Here is an 18,299-nt window from a genome sequence, read left to right as displayed (position 1 = left end):
CACATCGTGACATCGTGGCCTTTTCCAGGGCCTAAAGCAGAGATAGTGACTTTATCGTTCATGCCAATGCTCTGAAATCGTTTTATAAGCTATCTAGTATGGTCAGAACGTAGGAGAAAAAAAACAATTACGAACTGATGCGAAGAAGCCGCTGTGGTGGCTCAGTGGCTATGGAGCTCGGCTGCTGATTCGAAAGATGCGGGTTCGATCCCGGCCGCGGCGTTCGAATTTCGATGGAGGCGCAATTCTATAGGCCAGTGTACTGTGCGATGTCAGTGCACGTTAAAGAACCCCAGTTGGTCGAAATTTCCGGAGCCCTTCACTACGGCGTCTCTCATACCCTGAGTCGCTTTGGGACTTAAACCCCATAAACCAACCACACCTAATGCGAAGACATGAAGGAACTCAGGAGACCATCAAGCGACATGGGCTGTGCCAAGCGTTTTAGTGTTCCTCAAGACATCATTAACAGAGCAATAAAATGAAAGAATGCAAAGGGCAGGAAATGCAAAAAAACATTCTTCGAAATCTAAGCGCAGCATTGTTTCTAATTAGCAAGAACGGCCATTTGTGCAGCACATGTGTTTGCGATGGAGCAATCTTTGTTCGGTCTGACCGGAAATCACGTCCGGTCAGCAATATCGCGCAAATCCAGCAATATCGCGTTTACATTCGATAAGAAAAAAGCGAAAGAGCCGCCGCTGTGATACTAAAACAGGAAAATTTGCGAAGGCGGCAGGAAATTCAATTGAAACGTGAAGCGTGGCGACAGGCGATGCTTGGCTGTACACGCTAGTACACTGGCTATACAACTACGAGTACTAAGCAGGGTCATGGAGCAAAAGAGTGCTGCTTTGCCTCTGTACGCAGTATTTGTCATGCGAACAGGCTCCAAAAGACCGCGTTGCTGCCCGTGGACTTACTTTGTTGGCCTTCAATGCGAGACAGAGTAATACAGTTCTTTCAGAGCCAAAACACTACTTCACGAGGTCAAATCGGCTCACGGGTTTGTGTGAGGCTTGACTTTGAGGGTGACCTTGGGCAAACTATAAATAAATAAAATAAATATTGCCGCGACTGGAATAGAACACGCGGAGGCGCGAACAGAACAACTTCGCTGGCCAATGCACGGGTATACAGAGAATTCCGTTTTTATTTGCGGGAATTTAAAAAATTCCTGTGAGCAAACTACTGGCCTAATCGAGAGCAAACTTTGCTCACGGGGTAGCATATTATGGTCTACGTTATTTGAGATGTAATTAAACGTCGGTACTTGCCTGCATTTCCTGAAATTAAGAAGAAACTGCTGTCAACTGCGAGAAAAGCTGTCGCAGACGAGAGCTATACGCGAGTCGAGCAGCTGGTTTGACGCGTCAAACCAGCTGCTCGACTCGCGTATAGCTCTCGTCTGCGACAGCTTTTCTCGCAGTTGACAGCAGTTTCTTCTTAATTTCAGGAAATGCAGGCAAGTACCGACGTTTAATTACATCTCAAATAACGTAGACCATAATATGCTACCCCGTGAGCGAAGTTTGCTCTCGATTAGGCCAGTAGTTTGCTCACAGGAATTTTTTAAATTCCCGCACATAAAAACGGAATTCTCTGTATATATCCTTTCTGTACATAACCATATAGAATAACGCTATCACGCCTGATCACGCTGATCACGCCTCGTGTTAAACTGCAACACATCCTCGCACTGTGCATCGCATATCGTCTTCTTCATCAACTGATACCACTATGAAACAAATATTCGCGCTCTCAGCTAAGTGGGGGTTGGTGCGGACAACGTTGCGGTAGAAACACGGCACTGTAGAACGCGGCACTGGAGCATGTATGCCGCCAGCGTACATTAGAAAAATTGGCATTGACGATGAAAAAGTTGAAGACGCGCATAATTGGCTCCCTGGGTCAGCGAACACCTCAATCTCGGTTTCGTGTACCTGGCAGTGGTGTCCACCTACAAAAAAACTGTGCTTTCGCACAGTAGGTCATGCTTAGCAATGCTAAACCTTTAGCCAAATTTTTTAAGGGCTGTCACATCTTGCACCGCGCAATGCCTCATTATGCACCCTCAGTTGGGGCAAAGTGCGACGTTTTAAAATTTTGAGTATCATAAAATGTTTCGGGTTCCGCTTCAGCTATGACCTTTTGATATTCTTCGAGCGGGATGCCTGGATGGTAGCAAACAACTCTGAGTGATTTGGTAAAAACTTATAGCGCAAGCACAGGCAACGATAAGGACATGGCATACATACCGAAGCGCTAACTGAAATTGATTTTATTGCAGGAAGGTGACACCTTATATACGGCGAAAAGTTGCGTGAAAAGAATGAGAAAGATATATAATTTCCGGACGTCTGTGTTTTAAGGTTTTAGGTCTTAAACTCACGTTCTATGAAGGCCACGTTTTCTGGGGCTTTACCCACGTGCCAAAAAGGAATTGTTGCCGTGCGATTTGGCGCGCTACAAGAGAACCAAAAGAGGAATAGCGTCGCTGTGCACTGAAGCTGCTCTCCGAAATTCATGCCCACATCAAATACATCAGAGTTTTAACAATCATAGAAGTCGGCTTTTGGCTGTAGGGTTCTCCTATCCGGTCCTGACTGCCGTGTCTGAGACCCTTCACGAAAAATTCAAGTGCAGAACACGAAAACAGCCGAAGATCCCAAAAAGGCCCGTACGGTTGAGGGGAGGTTGTGTTCTATACCCACCGAATCTCGAACAATCTAAAAAAAGTGGCAAACAGGCATGCCTGTCTTTTTCTCGGCTCCCAACAAACTGGAAAGTTGTGCCCATGCTTTGGCAATGCCGAAAGACGTGGAAGTAAGCAAAACCATGAAACGCCGTTTGTGAAGTATTCCACTCGAGTGGTATACTCTATTCTCATGTCATGTGGAAAGTTTTATGTCGGCGTCAATGACCGTTTAAGAGAACACGACCTATAACTAAAGAAGCTAGATGATAAGTACGCACATTTAGTTGCGCACGTAAGTGCGGATTGTGTGTGGCATGGTGTGAAGGAACAAAGATTCTTGGCAAAAGTACAGAAAAGACGGTGTAGATTAGTTTAGAAGCCTGTCACGTAAGGAAACTTGGCAGTGAATGCTTCAGCACGCCGTCCTTATCCCTCTTTGTTGCCGAGTTTACTTTCTAGATGCGGCTAACTGTGGACGAAATTAAGAGAGAAAACTAAACAAAATTGATTTGGTGAGCTGTGCTTCCGCTTGCCTGCGCATGCGTCCTACTATGCTGGCTCTATAATCAATCCTTGTTATGTATCTTTCCCATCCTTTTCACGCATCTTTCCGCCTTACATAAGGTGTCACTTTCCGGCAATAAAATCAATTGTCAGTTTGCGCTTGTGTATGTGTGCCGTCTCCCTGTGGTTGTGTTGTGTGTGCGTTATAACTTTTTACTAAATCATTATGCAGCAAGTCGCCCAAAAAGAAGTTTTAATGAAAAATCTTGGAATATGTGACTTGATATTTGTGAAAAATAAAAGGCGATGTTTTACGTACGCATTTTTGTAGTGTTCTGCTCCACTTTCGACTAAGTTTTATCGTTCTGCCTCAAGATGGTGAGGGAGGAAATTATTAGCAAGTATAATTGTACCGCCCTTCTCCCTCTCCTTTGTGGCTTTTTAAGAGCGCTCCCACTCCCAGGTACATCCGCATATTATATAACTGACGACCGCCGCGGTTGGGAAATAGTTATTGACAATATATATATATATTTCTGTTTAAAACACCCTACGTTTAAAATTTTTTTTCTAAATGCTTGCTGAAATACTTGATATACATACACAAAGGTACGCATGCATTCATAGCACGACAAATGAGGCAGTGCTGCAGAATGATTCAAAGATGTAGAGACGCTTTCCGAAGGTTAAGCAAAACATTTTGAAGGAAAGTACGAAGTTTTTCGTTACTTTCATGTCATAAGGTGTAACTTTCTCTAAAGACTTCGATTCTGTCCTTATAAAGCATATGTTATTTATTATATTATTTTTTTATCGATACTGCTCGCCCATGGGGCCGTTACAGGCTGGATTTCTTTCTATATCGCCACAGTGTTGCACACTCCATGCACAAAGCCAGTAGAGGATGTAGCTTGAGGAAAGGCACGCTCTACACAATGGATAACACATGCCAGAACACAAGGCATCAATGGACAATGTTGATACAGGTTCAGTATTGGAAGCAAATGAGATGGTGTGCGCAAAAATATACGAATGCATAAACAATGATGGGACGTAAATGCAAATATAAACCATTGGAGGGCTAAAAGCCACCTTCCACTGGAATGTAATGCACCGACGTCCTAGTGGCGGCCATTTTGGGGTGCATGTGGCACTGCGAAAGGCTGCATGCATATCTCATCGGATTATCACCACCTGCCCCGGTTGGAACTCCCGCAGCTGAGAGCTGTGCCATGAAATGGTGCCCGTGACGTGACGTCAATGTCAGGAAAACAGCTTTTTCAAATTGACGCATAGAATCTATTTGTACGATCACATGTGGTAATGAGTTCCATGATTCGATCGCGTGCGGATACGACGTAAATCTGTACGCGGTAGCTTGCAAAGAAAATCCCCAGTGGCGCTGCGAAATGGAGAGAATTCCGAGCGATCACGAAACCGGCGTGCACTGAAACGCTCGCTTACTAAATAAAGTGACAAGCATATATATCTACTATGAAATGATGGATGGTGTAGGGTGTAACAAAGGCTAACACGTGCACACTACCATCTCTCGGTTCACAGGTACCGTGCGCAAAGAACAAAGAAGACAAGAGCAGGAATAAAAAAGACAAAAGTAGAAAACGTGAGTGCTACAGATTACCCTTAGCTAGACGGTAGCTCGTCGCGCCGCGCAATGCTGCCGCACAACGTGTTTCGCAGCTGACAGGCTATCGCGCTCACTTCCCCACTGGAGTGAGGGCGCACAAACAACGCTATTATTTTTCTTCTTTCGCCTTGGCATCGAGAGGGAATTCTTATCCGTCACGTGACTAATCTTCGACCACCCCCTCCCTCCACCCAGCACACTACGCGCGCACATAGCCTTCCGGTGTACCCACGCTCTCGCTCTGTCGCATCGGCCAGCGCCAGGCGTCGGTTTTCGAGGACGCCGGGAGGTGCTGTAAGAGGAACTGCCCTCGTCGCCCGACTGAAAGGCGTCGTTTTGCGCCGAGCGGTAAGCCGACACTCTTTGCGTAGTAGAATGCACTTTCGCCGCCGTCTGTGTTTTGGGTGGAGTCACGCGTAATACGAGTGGCGCGCATGCGGCAGGTAGGCGGGGGCGTGCTCGCAGGAAGCATTTGGGACATGCGAATGACAGTTTGTGCGGGACAGTTGTCGGCGTGGGTGGGTCGTGACCACACACGCTTGGCATAGACATTTGCAGGAGCTATGCGGTGATATTACAGCTTCGCTGACTGCAACGCCGTTCGCACCTTTGCGTTAACTATCGAGGCTGCTGAATTCTAACTGGATATAGAGGTAAGGGATACCGTTTTCTCTTGTATTCGGAAACTTGTTGCTTCTCTGCTGATTGTGCACAACATATTTTGTTTGCTTTTCGTGAAACTGACAGCATTTTATTCGGATAGCCATTGAGACTGCATATAAACTAAACAGCAAGAAAACGCTATGCCTTAGTCTATCCTGACTGCTACCTTGACGGCTACCCTTTTCTATAAGAAACGTAATACGCGTAATACTAAATTCTACTTGTTCTCTGCGCCATTAGTCTTTTTTTTCCCACTGAGTTAGCCCCGCAAATCCACATGTTGTGCAGCATCGCGGTGGTGTGCAAATAGTGTGTGCTGTCAGGTTACGTCCTTAGTTCTATCTCGCTACCTTTAGCGCTTAGTTTTTCTCAGTGTAGCCAACTTTAAAATATCAAGGTGATATAAAGTTCACCAGCTCAGATATTAATGCCTCTGTGCAACTGATTTTATGGGTGAAGGCATCGCTCAGTTTGAAGCAATGTTGGGGAAAGAAGCACGGCTTATTCTGGGATGTTTCGTACGCTAAGTCTCACGGAAGGGCAACGAAAGCTGCATATGGTTTTTTTTTTGTCTGACGTTACCTTTCAAGGCCAGATGAAATTCTGGATATACGGATGAAAGCATGTTCCTAAAAGACCACTTTCACTTGAAAACATAGTGATGCTTGCTTTTCTCGGTTTAAATTTTCATGTTTTGAGCAGAGAACAAGCATTTACTCATCCTATTTCTTTGATTTTTTTCTTGGTGGTTGCTTCACTAGAATCAGTTACTGCAGGTAGCTGCTGAGTGTCACGGAACATGGTACTTGCGTTTCATCTCGCTTTAGTGTGCATGTTATCAGCTTAGATAATGCAAGCAAATAACGCTATCCTGAGTGTCTTGAGTGCCTTGGACTATTTCGTACACACCAAACAGGTGCAAAAGTGCCTATAGTTGCCGACACAACCTTATTTTCTCCTGAAGCTATATTTTTTATGCAAATAGGGAGCGATGCTAGACTGGGTATAATTGATTTCCGGTAAAAGTCTTTGACCAAACCTATGCATACACCTGTAGAAATATATACAGTAATTAGAGCCTAATAAAGACAAGCTGTTTGACCTTGTGAAGGAAACGAACGAACTTCCGCATCGTGTTTCGTTTTAATCCCATCGCAGTTGTGTAGGAAAACTTTCGTCGCGGGATGACAACTTGCGCCTTGTTTAGCGTTGGTTATGGCCTCGTGCCAGAATCGTTACACTATTCCAAGGACTCCTCGCTGCGTTTTATTCTTTTCCTGAATCGCTTTTCTTAGCTTTTAGGATGTATCACCTGTCCATTAACTATGAATGTGTACGCTAACCATGGACAATTTTAGCAGGGTGTATGGATTGAAAAACGTCCTTTATTAAAAGCCCCATCGATTCGCCATTCGCCCCATTCTTCAGAAATCAAAGAAACACCACTTTGGTTGCCATCTTTTTTAGGAAGTGGGGGGCGACGTAATTTAACACAATGAATTGTACTAATAGGCTCACCCTACTCTCCTAAACGGCGCTTATAAAAAATCCCTGGTGCATGTGCGTTTTGTAAGATCGTGTTAAATCATGTTAATGACTGTCAGGTTAGTAACCCAGTTTGCTCAAAACTCATCTAATCTTTCCAGTGCTCGAATGCCTGAGCACCTCTCGGCACTCAGATGAGTCCGTCATCCACACCACCAAGATTTGAACTCTGCATAGAACTATTGTTTATTACCTCTAGCAGCACACGAGAGACAATAGTCTGAAAAGCTATTGTCTCTCGTGTGCTGCAAAACGCAAAAAGGTTGCCAGCTATCTGCAGCGAACAGGTTCGCATGAATGTGCTGTTGGAGGGCACCTAATTTACCTAAACGTTCTTGATGAAAAAAGTTCAGCCGGGAGGGCAGCACGGTAGGCTGCATCGTTTTCTCTGTGCTTCAAATCCGATGTTTGCAGCCCCTACAGAATTTTCTAATACGCTTCGCGTAGTAAGGATTATTTATCCGGGGCCCTTATTTTCAGACATTTTATACACTGCCTGCCAGTAGTTTTCGACACAGCGGTAACGTTTGTGTCCTTTGTCGATTCGTCAAACGCACATGCGGCTGATTTATTTGATCAAAAGCAGCAGCTTGACGAGCTAGTTCGCGAAGCATTGCATTATTTTGCAGGGAGCAGTGCCAAACAGACAACAGGTACGAAATTTATTTCTGCCCCCCCCCCTCCCCAGTCTATTTCGCAATCTAAATTAAATAGTGCAAATATAAAAGGCACAAAAAAATTTGAAGAACACTTAAGCGCAACCTTTAAGGGTACTACACGATAGCTCTAATGGATGCCGTCAGCGACTCCACTTGATCTCATTGGCGTATAACCCGATCGCACACTCTACTAATGTTGCCAGATCCCGTAACACAAGCATGCAGTCGTTCGCGTATACTCACGCCGCACCGACATGCACTTCGCTACTCGCTTAATCACTACTCCCTTAATTAGTGCCTCTCCACTCACACACACAAATCATCATAATCATCAGACAGGCTAAGCCCACTGCAGGTCACAGGCTTCTCGCATCTCTCTCCAATTAACTTTGTCCCACGAACATTCTCGTTAGCATAAGCTAGCGCATTGTGTGGAAGACCTTACGACTTGTGTATAAAATCCCGCTTTATCGAAGCCGCACTAACGTGCCGGCGTAGTACTTTGTGAACACGGTATGTTGCTGGGCCAGTTGGTTGAGGTACATCTTGAGTAAAACAGCACTTGCACACAAAGATCCAGAACGAGGACACACAACTGCGCTAACAACTTTATTTCGGAAGGCAGGTGATAAAAGGTGCGGTTCGGCTGCCCTCCGAAATAAAGTTGTTAGCGCAGTTGTGTATCCTTCTCGTTCTGGTCTTTTGCTTGCAAGCGCTGTTTTTCTCGATGTATTTTATGCAAAGAATAAAGTGCCTGCGTGGCCCAGGGTTAGCGCGTCTGACTCAGTCCAAGGGTCTGGGTTTGATTCCCCACTGATTACCTCAATACTTTTTTCAGCGCAACTCAGTTACTATATATATACTTGCATGCTCTAAAGACTTTTAAGTCATGCCGTGGTTTTGCAATCGCAATTTACGTAAGGTTTTAATCAATTCCGCCGCTACGATTGTGACGATCAAACCTTTTCGACCCGTCCAAAGTTTCGCGACTCCACGGCGGACGCCTTCAACCGGACGCTGTATTTTCCGTTGAACGGGAGCCTGAAAGGCCTCATTTTAAAAGAGCATCTTTTTTTTTATTTGTGGCTGTTGCGGCCACGGACCGAGGATCTCGGCCTCCGTGAAAGGGCGAAGATCAAGACGGTCCATAGCACAACGCAGCTTACGTTTTTCGTTCACAAAGACAGGGCACTCACACAAGAGATGACTGATTGTCTCTTCACAGACACAGTTTACACAAGAAGGGCTGTCGGCCATCGCGATCCGGAAAGCACACTGATTCTTGAAGGCAACTCCGAGCCATAGACAGCATAGTAATGTTACTTCACGGCGCGCTACATCACATGGAAGACGGAGGCTCAGTGCAGGGCCCAATGCCCTGAGGCGACGGTTGAAACTCTTCCCATGTTTCACGCTGAAAGTGTGAGCTCCAGCCTCAAGGAACGAACCACGCAGCCTACACGCTGCGTCAGCTCTCGTTAGAGGGATATTGACAGATTCCGTCATTGTGGGCAGAACGGGCAGCTTTGTCGGCCTGGTGATTTCCATGAATACCGCAGTGGCCCGGCAGCCAGTGGAAAATTGTCAGGTCCTTTCAATGTGGCGTCATGGTACAGCTTGCGGATTTCTGCAGCGAGTTGTTCATATGACTCGCGGCGTAGTGCAGCTTGCAGGCCTTGAAGGGCTGCTTTAGAGTCGGTGAAAACTGTCCAGTCATGTGCAGATTCCTGACTGATGAATTGAACTGCAGCCCGTATGGAAGCTAGTTCTGCACCATTTGAAGGGTATGATATGTCTACTTAGGGCAGTTAGTGACCGCAGATCGGGACTATGAGAATGAAATCACTAGAATAAGAGTGAGATGGTGCGCATTTGACTAGTGCTCTCAGATCATGTATGACAGTTTACCAATATCCTTCAAGAGAATTCAACTAGGTTTACCAATCTGCGTCACGAAAAATGTATATAACAGCTGTATCTTACCGGTACTCACCAATGAGGCAGACTCGTGGAGGCTAAAGGAAAGGGTTCAAGCTAAATTGAAGGCAACGCAGTTAGCTAGGGAAAGGAAAATGGTTGGCGTAACGCTAATGGACAGGAACGCGGGTTAATGACATCCTAGTCAAAAATCAAGAAATGAGCTTGTGCAGAGCACGTAATGCGAAGGCAAGATAACGAATGGTTGATAAGGGTAGCTGACTAGATCTCAAGAGAAGGCATGAGTAGCAGGAGTTGGCAGAAAGTTAGTCAGGCGGATCAGATCAGGAAGTTTGCAGGAATAAGGCGGCCGCGGCTGGCACAGGACAGGGCTAATTTGAGAGACATGAGAGAGGCTTTTGCCCTGCAGTGGGCGTGGTCAAGCTGCTGCTAATTGTGACAAATTGCTGCTCACAAATTGATTACATTCCATTGCAATTAGTTTCGAAAAGTAATGAAATTGACTCTCTTTGAAGAAAGGGCGTCCTCGGCCATTCTGAATAGCCGCTCTGCTGGCGCAAGTGTTGTCAGTTCAGTATTCTGCATGGAAAACTATTTGCAGGATTGGGTACCACTCATAACTCCTAAAATATCTAACGTCGCTTTAATAATTTACTTCAATAGTTCGATGTGTTATTTCGAGGCATCCGGTTGATTCTGAAAAACTTGTCCCCGTCGCGTGAAGGTGTTGCAGCTATTTCTTATTCAGTGATGTATCTAGTGTCAGCTCAGCTGGGGCTTTTGTCTCGCACTAACTAGTCAGTAAGTGCAAAATTTAATACTTGTTTGTCAGCTGGATTCTGCTCAATGCCATTAGATTTTCGCAGCTTCAGCAGCACTCTCCCAAAGAAAATAAAGAAAAACCAAATTCTATAAAGCCGCAAAGTGCGCATTCATTGGCCATCTCAACTGTTTCCAAACATTGCTCCACCCGCTGAGCAATTTTCACTTTTCTTAATGGTGCTGAACAAATATCCGATATTTGTGCTCACCTTGTGACTTTATCGGTAGCAGTAACGCCAAGATAGTTGTAGTTTGTAAGTGGCCCTAGAACATGGCCTACTCAATGAAATAGAAGTCTCGTAAGGGTACTTTTGACACCGTGACATGAAGGTCAAGTTTGGAGTAGAAATATTGACATTTTTAAGTTTCTAAAGATATCTATTGTCCCCTCCCAGGACGAGAAATTTAATATTGAACAGCTGTGGCCCTTTTCTTCTTCCAATCAAGTCAAAGAAATGCATTGTACGTTGGAGCAGCACCCTGCTAGAAAAGGCCATGATTTGGCCTCTGTGTCACACACGTCGCATTCTCTTCCTACTCATTTTATAGACAGATTCGAGCTCTAGAGATAAATTTGAGAATGGAAACAAGACCCTTAATAACAGAACACCAGAGCCTCTGTAATCTTGTCTGTAGTGCAAATATAATCTGAATCACGAGCTAACTAGACCGCAAAGTCATTTACTTTAAAGGGGCGATGAGGACCGATTAAGCTGGCTTCTGTCTGATTCTGCATTCTAACGACAAAGACGCGACTGCAATTGAAAGCCCAGCTTTTATATGCTAGGAAATGTCGAAAAATAGAATACAGGTGTCTCCATCACCGGTCTATTTCGCAATTAAACTGAGGTGCATCGATAGTTTTTTGTGCGGATCACGGAAACTAGGATACACCACCAATCTCCTAAAAACGGTGATCACGGAGTCTTTTCAATGCAGACGTCATTAGTTTGAATCGAGTGGCGGGAAACAATTTGAATGCAATTATCTCGACAACAAATGCATTCTTTGCTGCGGGACAAAGATCAACAACCAGAAAGAGCTATAGAATTTATTTTTGCTGAGAACAACGATTAGATCTAGCTGTTGTCAGTGAGTTTAACGCGTCAGGGTCCGTTTTATACTTTAACAAACTTCAAACTTCCAAAGGGCCTTGTGTGCGATTTTCAGCAAAGGGTAGGCTATTGAGATCGGTGTTTTATGTTGATCACAACTAAAATATCTAAAGGTTTCTACCTTCTCAGCCCAGGTTCGCCAAGTGAGACGTCATGACTGCTCGCATCGTGGACGGCGTGCTGCAGTCGCCGTTCCCGGCTTGCGACTACCAGGGAATCTCGATGCCCGAGCTGGTACGGTCGCGTCTGGAGATGTTCGCCAACAAGGTGGTCGCTGTGAGTACGGAAACTTCCATCGCTTTTGTACAGCGGTGATTGCGCGGTGGTTTGCGTTGTCATGAAGAATGAAGAGATTAGTGCTCAGTGGGCGCTGCAGTCGCTAGATCGTTGCGCTCAGTTTCCACCGATAGCCGCTTGGGTCGCCAGAAAAGCCAGAAAAGCCACACAGCCTTCCAAACCGAGTCATGCGAACGCAAGCCACGTGAATTTGTTCGGCTCTTTTCATGTGTACGCGTCTTTGTATCCGCTGGCACCCTCTGTTACAATTTCATGACTCACCAATTGGTTTCGTGTTTGGGAACGTACTGCGTTCAATAACTACATAAAATCGCCGTTTCTTGGTGGTTTAAGTTGAAAAGCTCGTGTTTGGTGCACGTGGAAGCCATTCTGCGGGAACATGTCACCATTCTTGCGAGCTGTCTTTCAGTTTCGTCCAGTGGCATGTCGTCACTAACTTTATAACATAGCAAGCATGACGCCAAGGACAACCTGGTACTTCCAGTTCGACGTCAGCTTTGCGCAGAGGCATTGTCGCATCCTATGAAGTCTCGACTGAGGAGTGACTATTGCTAGTTGAAAACTTTTCCCAATGCCCTGCCTGGACGACGTGAAATACCGTTGGTCGAGGCAATTTTTGGCTGGCCCTCCTGGGCCTAAAAGTACAATATAAAAGAAGACTGTTCACAACAACCACCCACAAATTTGCGCATAGCTGCCGCGCGAGGCGAAATTATAGAGGCCCGTGTACTGTTTGATGTGGGTCTGCTTATGTACTATCAGTCTCATGTACACTAGTCGACGCGCAACTATGGCCGCCAGAGCAAGAGGTGCAGCAGGGGAGAGAGAGAGAGAGAAATATTCTTCGACATCGCAGAGCACACGGGTGCCTGTTGCGTTTCACTTCCATCGGAACGCGGCCACAGCGGCCGGGTTCAAACCCGTGAACTCCGGTTCAGTAGCCGAGCGCCTTAACTTCTCGTTCACTTAGTCGGTGGGCGCCTCTAGCGCGGCACGAACGCCGACGAAAAGCTTGAGTTGCCAAGCTTGTAGCCGGCGTTCGGACTGATGTGCACGGAGGCGTGCATGAATAATTCAGTTATGAGCGCGTAAATCAGATACCCCAATTAAGCGAGTAGCCAAGTAAGTTTCCGGTGAATTTAATGCATGACGTGCAGTCGTAGCGCCATTATGCGGCACCCACTGTAACACCAACAAGCAATGTACTATCGGGGACAGAAGTGGTATACTCCACGCCGCGGGAGCACCGAAAAACTGCGGCATTTTGGCGAGCTAAAGCATGAAACATTGAAACGAGCCAAGCGACATGCCTGCTGGTAAAGGTTACGCATTAGCTGTCTCGATCCCAGATGCCGCCTGTAGATATCGTTGCAACGCAGTTTTCCGTTGCTCCGGCTCCCGCTGCATAGAGTATACCACTTTTGTCCCCGATAGTACCTCGCAGCCGCAACTGCTAGATGCAGATGCTGGTGGGTCGCGACACCACGGGTTCCCGAGCATCCGCAGGGGTGTGATGATGAGCAGTGTGCCACCATGGACCCTAGCGCCCTCGCTTAGCCGTGCGTGGCTCAGCCGTGTCCGGGGACAAAGGGATCATAGTGATTCAGCTGATGCCGAGCGTTTGGACCTTTTGAGGCCCCTCGGCGGGGGCAACATATCACTTTGGCCCCAACTTCCTGTAGACGGAACCTCCGGCCTTACCCGTCCGGGGGAAATCGCAGTCCCCTTTTCGTGTCATACCTTCTCTCACAACTGTCCTATCCTCTCCTCTCTTATTGATTTTTTCCTTTTTTCCAGGCAGCGTCGGTTAACCTTGTGTGACGAACTACCATGCGTTACGTCATATTGGGTTATAGTTGGGGTGTACAGCTGGCAAGGGCTGGCCTTGCTTTCAAGTTCCTACCCCGCCCTCTCTTTGGGCTCCTTAGTGGGTGGCTGGCACCACGGCCAAAGAACAGTCTATGGCTCCCTCTCTCCCACAAAACGATCGCCCTCATAAGAGTGCGGACCGATGTAACCGCTCAGTTGGTAACGAAAAAAAAAGTTTCCGAAGTATCATGTGATATAGTGAAGAAGCAGAAAAGCCATCGAGAAAAATATCACCCTCCATAGTCTCGGAAGTCCCTGACGGGTGTCTTGGCTTCAAGGTGACGAAACTAGCCAGCGCTGACATACTCCTGCAAATCCGCGACAAAGCACAATATTTCGAAACTCCCAATGGTAACAAACTTGGGAAACATTGCTGTCTCTGTTAGTGAACGTACTGAGGCCTTCATGAATAATTTAATTATCGCCCGCCACGGTGGCTCAGTGGTTACGGCGCTCGGCTGCTGACCTGAAAGATGCGGGTTCGATCCCGGCCGCGGCGGCCGAATTTCGATGGTGTCGAAATTCTAGTCCCGTGTACTGTGCGATGTCAGTGCACGTTAAAGAACCCCAGGTGGTTGAAATATCCGGAGCCCTTCACTACGGCGTCCCTCATAGCCTGTGTTGCTTTGGGGCGTTAAACCCCAATAAAACCAAACCAAAAAACCAATAATTTAATTAGGAGCGTGTAAATTATAGATGTTCCAATTAAGCGAGTAGCGAAGTTGCACGGAAAGCACTGTTTTACAGACGCCAAGCCGCTTCTAGTTGCCAGATACACCCCAGTATTTGCTCTATAACCAGGTTCAACAATAGTTCAGCCACAGGTAATTTTGTAGCGAAAGCTACACCAGGTAGTCAGGGGCGCATTTCGGGCGGTCATCGCAGGGCAGTACTGCGCATGTGCCGCCACCATGGCAACCGGTTGCCATGGTTGTTAGGCGCCGAGCATAACATGCTCGGTGCCTAACGTACCTTTCGCTGTGTATGTCCTGGCCTGGCTGAGCTAAACCAGATTTTTTTTTTCATTTCATTGCATTTTCACATCCTCCCATTCTGCCTTCCTACGCATAAATTAATCATCCCAAGAAGATGCTTTCGGGACTTATGAAATTGTCTCAACCGTAAACATTAAGCATGTTAATGCTTAATGTTTAACATCAAGCCGTAACATTACCATTGCATTGCCGTAACGTTATGCCGTAACATTACCGCGGGGGGTTGTACGCACGTATGCGTACAACACTGCCCAACATGAAACAACTGGTTACAGCCCATTTTACCTTGTGTACGCTCGCGTTCCCCGCCGCTGCATCGACACCATCCTTCCTTTTTCTATCCACAACGAGCCTTCCATCGCCGCCACACTCTGCCGAGCTGAAGAAGCACGTCGAATTGCACGCCTCCGCATTTTGGACTCACAGCAGCGCTCTAAACACCGCTACGACACCCGTCACCGGCCCATCTCCTATGACCCTGGCGATCGAGTGTGGTTGTGGACGCCACTACGGAAGCGTGGCTTGTGTCAGAAGCTTCTGTCTCACTACACTGGCCCTTTTGTTGTGCTTGAGCGCATCAGTGATTTGAACTACGTCGTCTCGCGCCTTACTGACAGTGGCCGATGCTCACGAAAGACCGAGGTGGTGCATGTTGCTAGGCTGAAACGATTCAGTCCTCGGGACACTGCTTAGCTTGCCGTGGGCGGCTTCGTCTGCGGAGGGAGAAGTGTAACGTGCTTTGTGTCGACGACGAAGTGGAGGAGATCGGATTGTAGAGGAAAACGAAGGTGGTCGGTCTGTCTGGTTTTGAGCTCTCCGCTCTGTCATAAAACGTCTCAAAAAGACTTCCCAGACGTGCTCAGTGCCAGCTGAGTACGTAACAGTCTTCTATGGAGGCGAAATTCTAGAGGCCCGTGTACTGTGCAACGTCAGTGCACGTTAATGAACCCCAGGTGGCCGAAATTTCCGGAGCCCTTCACTACGGCGTCCCTCATAGCCCGAGTCGCTTCGGCACGTTACACCCCAATAAATCAATCAATAAATCATTCTCTGAAGTCAGCTGCAAGTGAATCAGTAATAGTCAATAGGCATTGCGCCTCCTGTTAGCATTTTCTTTAGAATTTTTACGGTAAAATTATAGGGAATTTGCCCGAAAGAAAGAAAAGAAATCCGCATTTTGCAAACATTGCTCGTAAGTGGCACGATCAGTTCTATCAATGCAGACAGCACTGAGCTTACTGTAAGCATCCGTCCTGTCCGCGTAAGGACGTAACAAGCTGGTGCACATTGGTGCTGGTGCAAAGATTACGCAGCACGAAAATGAAGAGAAAGAAATCAATGTAACAGAACTTGCGAACAGCCACCGCCCAGTACCGTCACTGCGGCATGTCTGTCACCGGTGAACATACTAGAGATTACGAGACCGTTCGCTTGGGTGGTCACTCAGTTTCCCCCAGGACCTGGCAGACAGACTTATCGGTTTAAGCCTCTAATCTGATGATTGTTCTCTGGTTTCTGTCGATGCGTTAGGCGCTAGCGTTCATCTGTTTGTAGACTTCGGAAATTGCTCTCCTCTAGAAAGACATAGTTATGCAAATATAAGGCAATGTGGCTATCAGAAAAAGGTGAGAAGTTATTAGCTTTAACCAGGCCCAGCGGTTTGTGATCAGAAAAAGTATACGCACCAGGCGATAGGGCGGCGAGGTGGTTGGCTTTATCCAATTTAGGTTGGGTCTTTGTCTTGCTGTCTTTAATTCATTTAATCCTGGTTTACCTGAAAAAGTTCAATTCCGTAGCGAGCAGGAGACTGCTTTTATACCTTTATCGCCAGGAAAGAAAAAAGGCTTGACATTATGGTAAATAGGAAGCGTGCATAAGAGAATACACTTTTCGGTGCTGTTCCAAGGTGGTTGGAGAGTTCATTGATTTTTTATTTACATTAACAAGAAAGGAGTAGCTGGTGCCGCATAGCGCCTCCTGCTACTCCTTTTCATCAATTCATAGAAACCACTTGGTCTGAGGATTAGCTGTTGCTAACGCTAGAAACCGGAAGAAATAGTTATAAAACAACTTTCTTCTCTAAGTTTGGGCCTTTATCATTGAGAACATTCGCTCTGGAGCTTGTTTTCTGAGTCAGGATAAAAATTAAAATGCGGATGTAACATCATTAAACTAGCCATTGACTGGGAAAGCTTTCTGAAAGGCTGAGAGTCCGAAACAGCCTGTAGATGGCCAGCGCCCCAGGCATATTTATGGCAAAAGAACCAACTCACCGGTAGTATACACCCAGTACTACAAGTTTCATTGTAATGCTAAAAGGAGCCTTGTTTGCACGCATTTTACTTTTACGAAGAAGTAAGCAAGGTCCTTGCATCGAGTTTGTAGATCACCTCAGGCACATCAAACAGCGGACATTTTTACCGCGCCGTTGAGTTCGTACTTCACGGAGTAGATGGCGCTACGGTTCAGCTCTGCGAACAGTTTTCGTGCGACAACTTCCCGTGGCTGTGCAGTGGAAGTTACTTGCTCGAGGAAACCGAGTCCCGCCGTCGACACATCCAAAAAAGCGTACATGGCAGAGCTTTACAGGCGCGCTTGCTTTCGCTCGCTCACGAGTCAATCAGGCAGGTGGATACGCCGTCGCCTCGCACAAGCTCCTGCTGCATACGCGAGGGAAATTATCGTCGTTCGTAGACGTAGTTGTCGTGGTTATAAGCGTGTTGTTGGCTGGTATTTCTAGAAGCTTATTTCCTGTACGAAAACTACACGGGCAGAGAGCAAGAGGAAAAAAGTAAAAATATGCATTGCCCGATTGGCTACCTTACATGTGCGGTGAGGGTTAATAGGAGTAAAATAACACAATGAAAGTTCAGTTAAGTTCATAGTAGGGACCGCGTTAATGTTTTTTCTTGGTCTGTAACAACATAGGGCGCCCACAGCCAGTCTTGAACGTGGCGCTGAAGCATTTTCCTGAATATTTCAGGAGAGCACCGACCGCTTTCCTATAGCCGAGGAAGGATAAGGCTGTGGTGCCAGGAGTCTGGGTTTTGTAAGAGCACTTGAATCCAAACGCTGCGGTGCAGACTTGAGCACTAAAAGACGCGGGTTCGATCCCGGCCGCGGCGGCTAGAATTTCTTTGGAGGAGAAATTCTAGAGGCCCGTGTACTGTGCGATGTCAGTGCACGTTAAAGAACCCCAGGTGGTCGAAAATACCGGAGCCCTCCACTACGGCGTCTCTCATAGCCTTAGTCGCTTTGGGACGTTAAACCCGATAAACCAAACCAAGCAGACTTGAGCACTCGTTCATCGTCAAAGCAGAGGCAATGGCGGAGTAGGTATGGGACGATAGAGAAAACCATACTGGATTCTAACCTCGTTTCTGTAAGTCGTAGGCATAAAATGCGATCACAGCGCGTGCCAGCATATTCTCCGCGCAGGGCACGTGAAGATCGTTCCTTTACTATCGTAACAAGCCCAAGAAGTGTCCAAATTCTTCGAAGTGTTCAATAATTAACCGGTCGCTTGTTGAATAGATTTTCAAAATC

At 46.6% G+C, this 18,299-nt stretch overlaps 1 protein-coding gene and 1 non-coding gene across 3 annotated transcripts in view; both read left to right on the top strand.

Moving 5' to 3' along the window:
* The first annotated feature begins 5,061 nt into the window (after nucleotides 1-5,061).
* Nucleotides 5,062-18,299, top strand: part of LOC149343217 (uncharacterized) — a 31,830-nt gene continuing 18,592 nt past the window's right edge. The window contains exons 1-2 of one of the 2 annotated variants that reach the window (XM_089545762.1): nucleotides 5,062-5,198; nucleotides 11,722-11,868. In XM_089545762.1, the coding sequence (XP_089401888.1) occupies nucleotides 11,746-11,868 (123 nt within the window). In that variant the 5' untranslated portion in view covers nucleotides 5,062-5,198; nucleotides 11,722-11,745. Of the gene's footprint in view, nucleotides 5,199-5,225; nucleotides 5,504-11,721; nucleotides 11,869-18,299 lie in introns of those variants that run through there. The other variant, XM_089545763.1, reaches the window with a different exon arrangement.
* Nucleotides 12,383-12,524, top strand: LOC149343218 (U4 spliceosomal RNA). The gene has a single exon (XR_016283361.1). It is a non-coding gene; the product is annotated as a U4 spliceosomal RNA (small nuclear RNA).

Source organism: Amblyomma mixtum, chromosome 5, assembly GCF_055824585.1.
Source record: "Amblyomma mixtum isolate Tamu chromosome 5, ASM5582458v1, whole genome shotgun sequence".
Classification (NCBI taxonomy): Eukaryota; Metazoa; Arthropoda; class Arachnida; order Ixodida; family Ixodidae; genus Amblyomma; species Amblyomma mixtum.
This window is presented reverse-complemented; position numbering and strand designations above follow the sequence as displayed.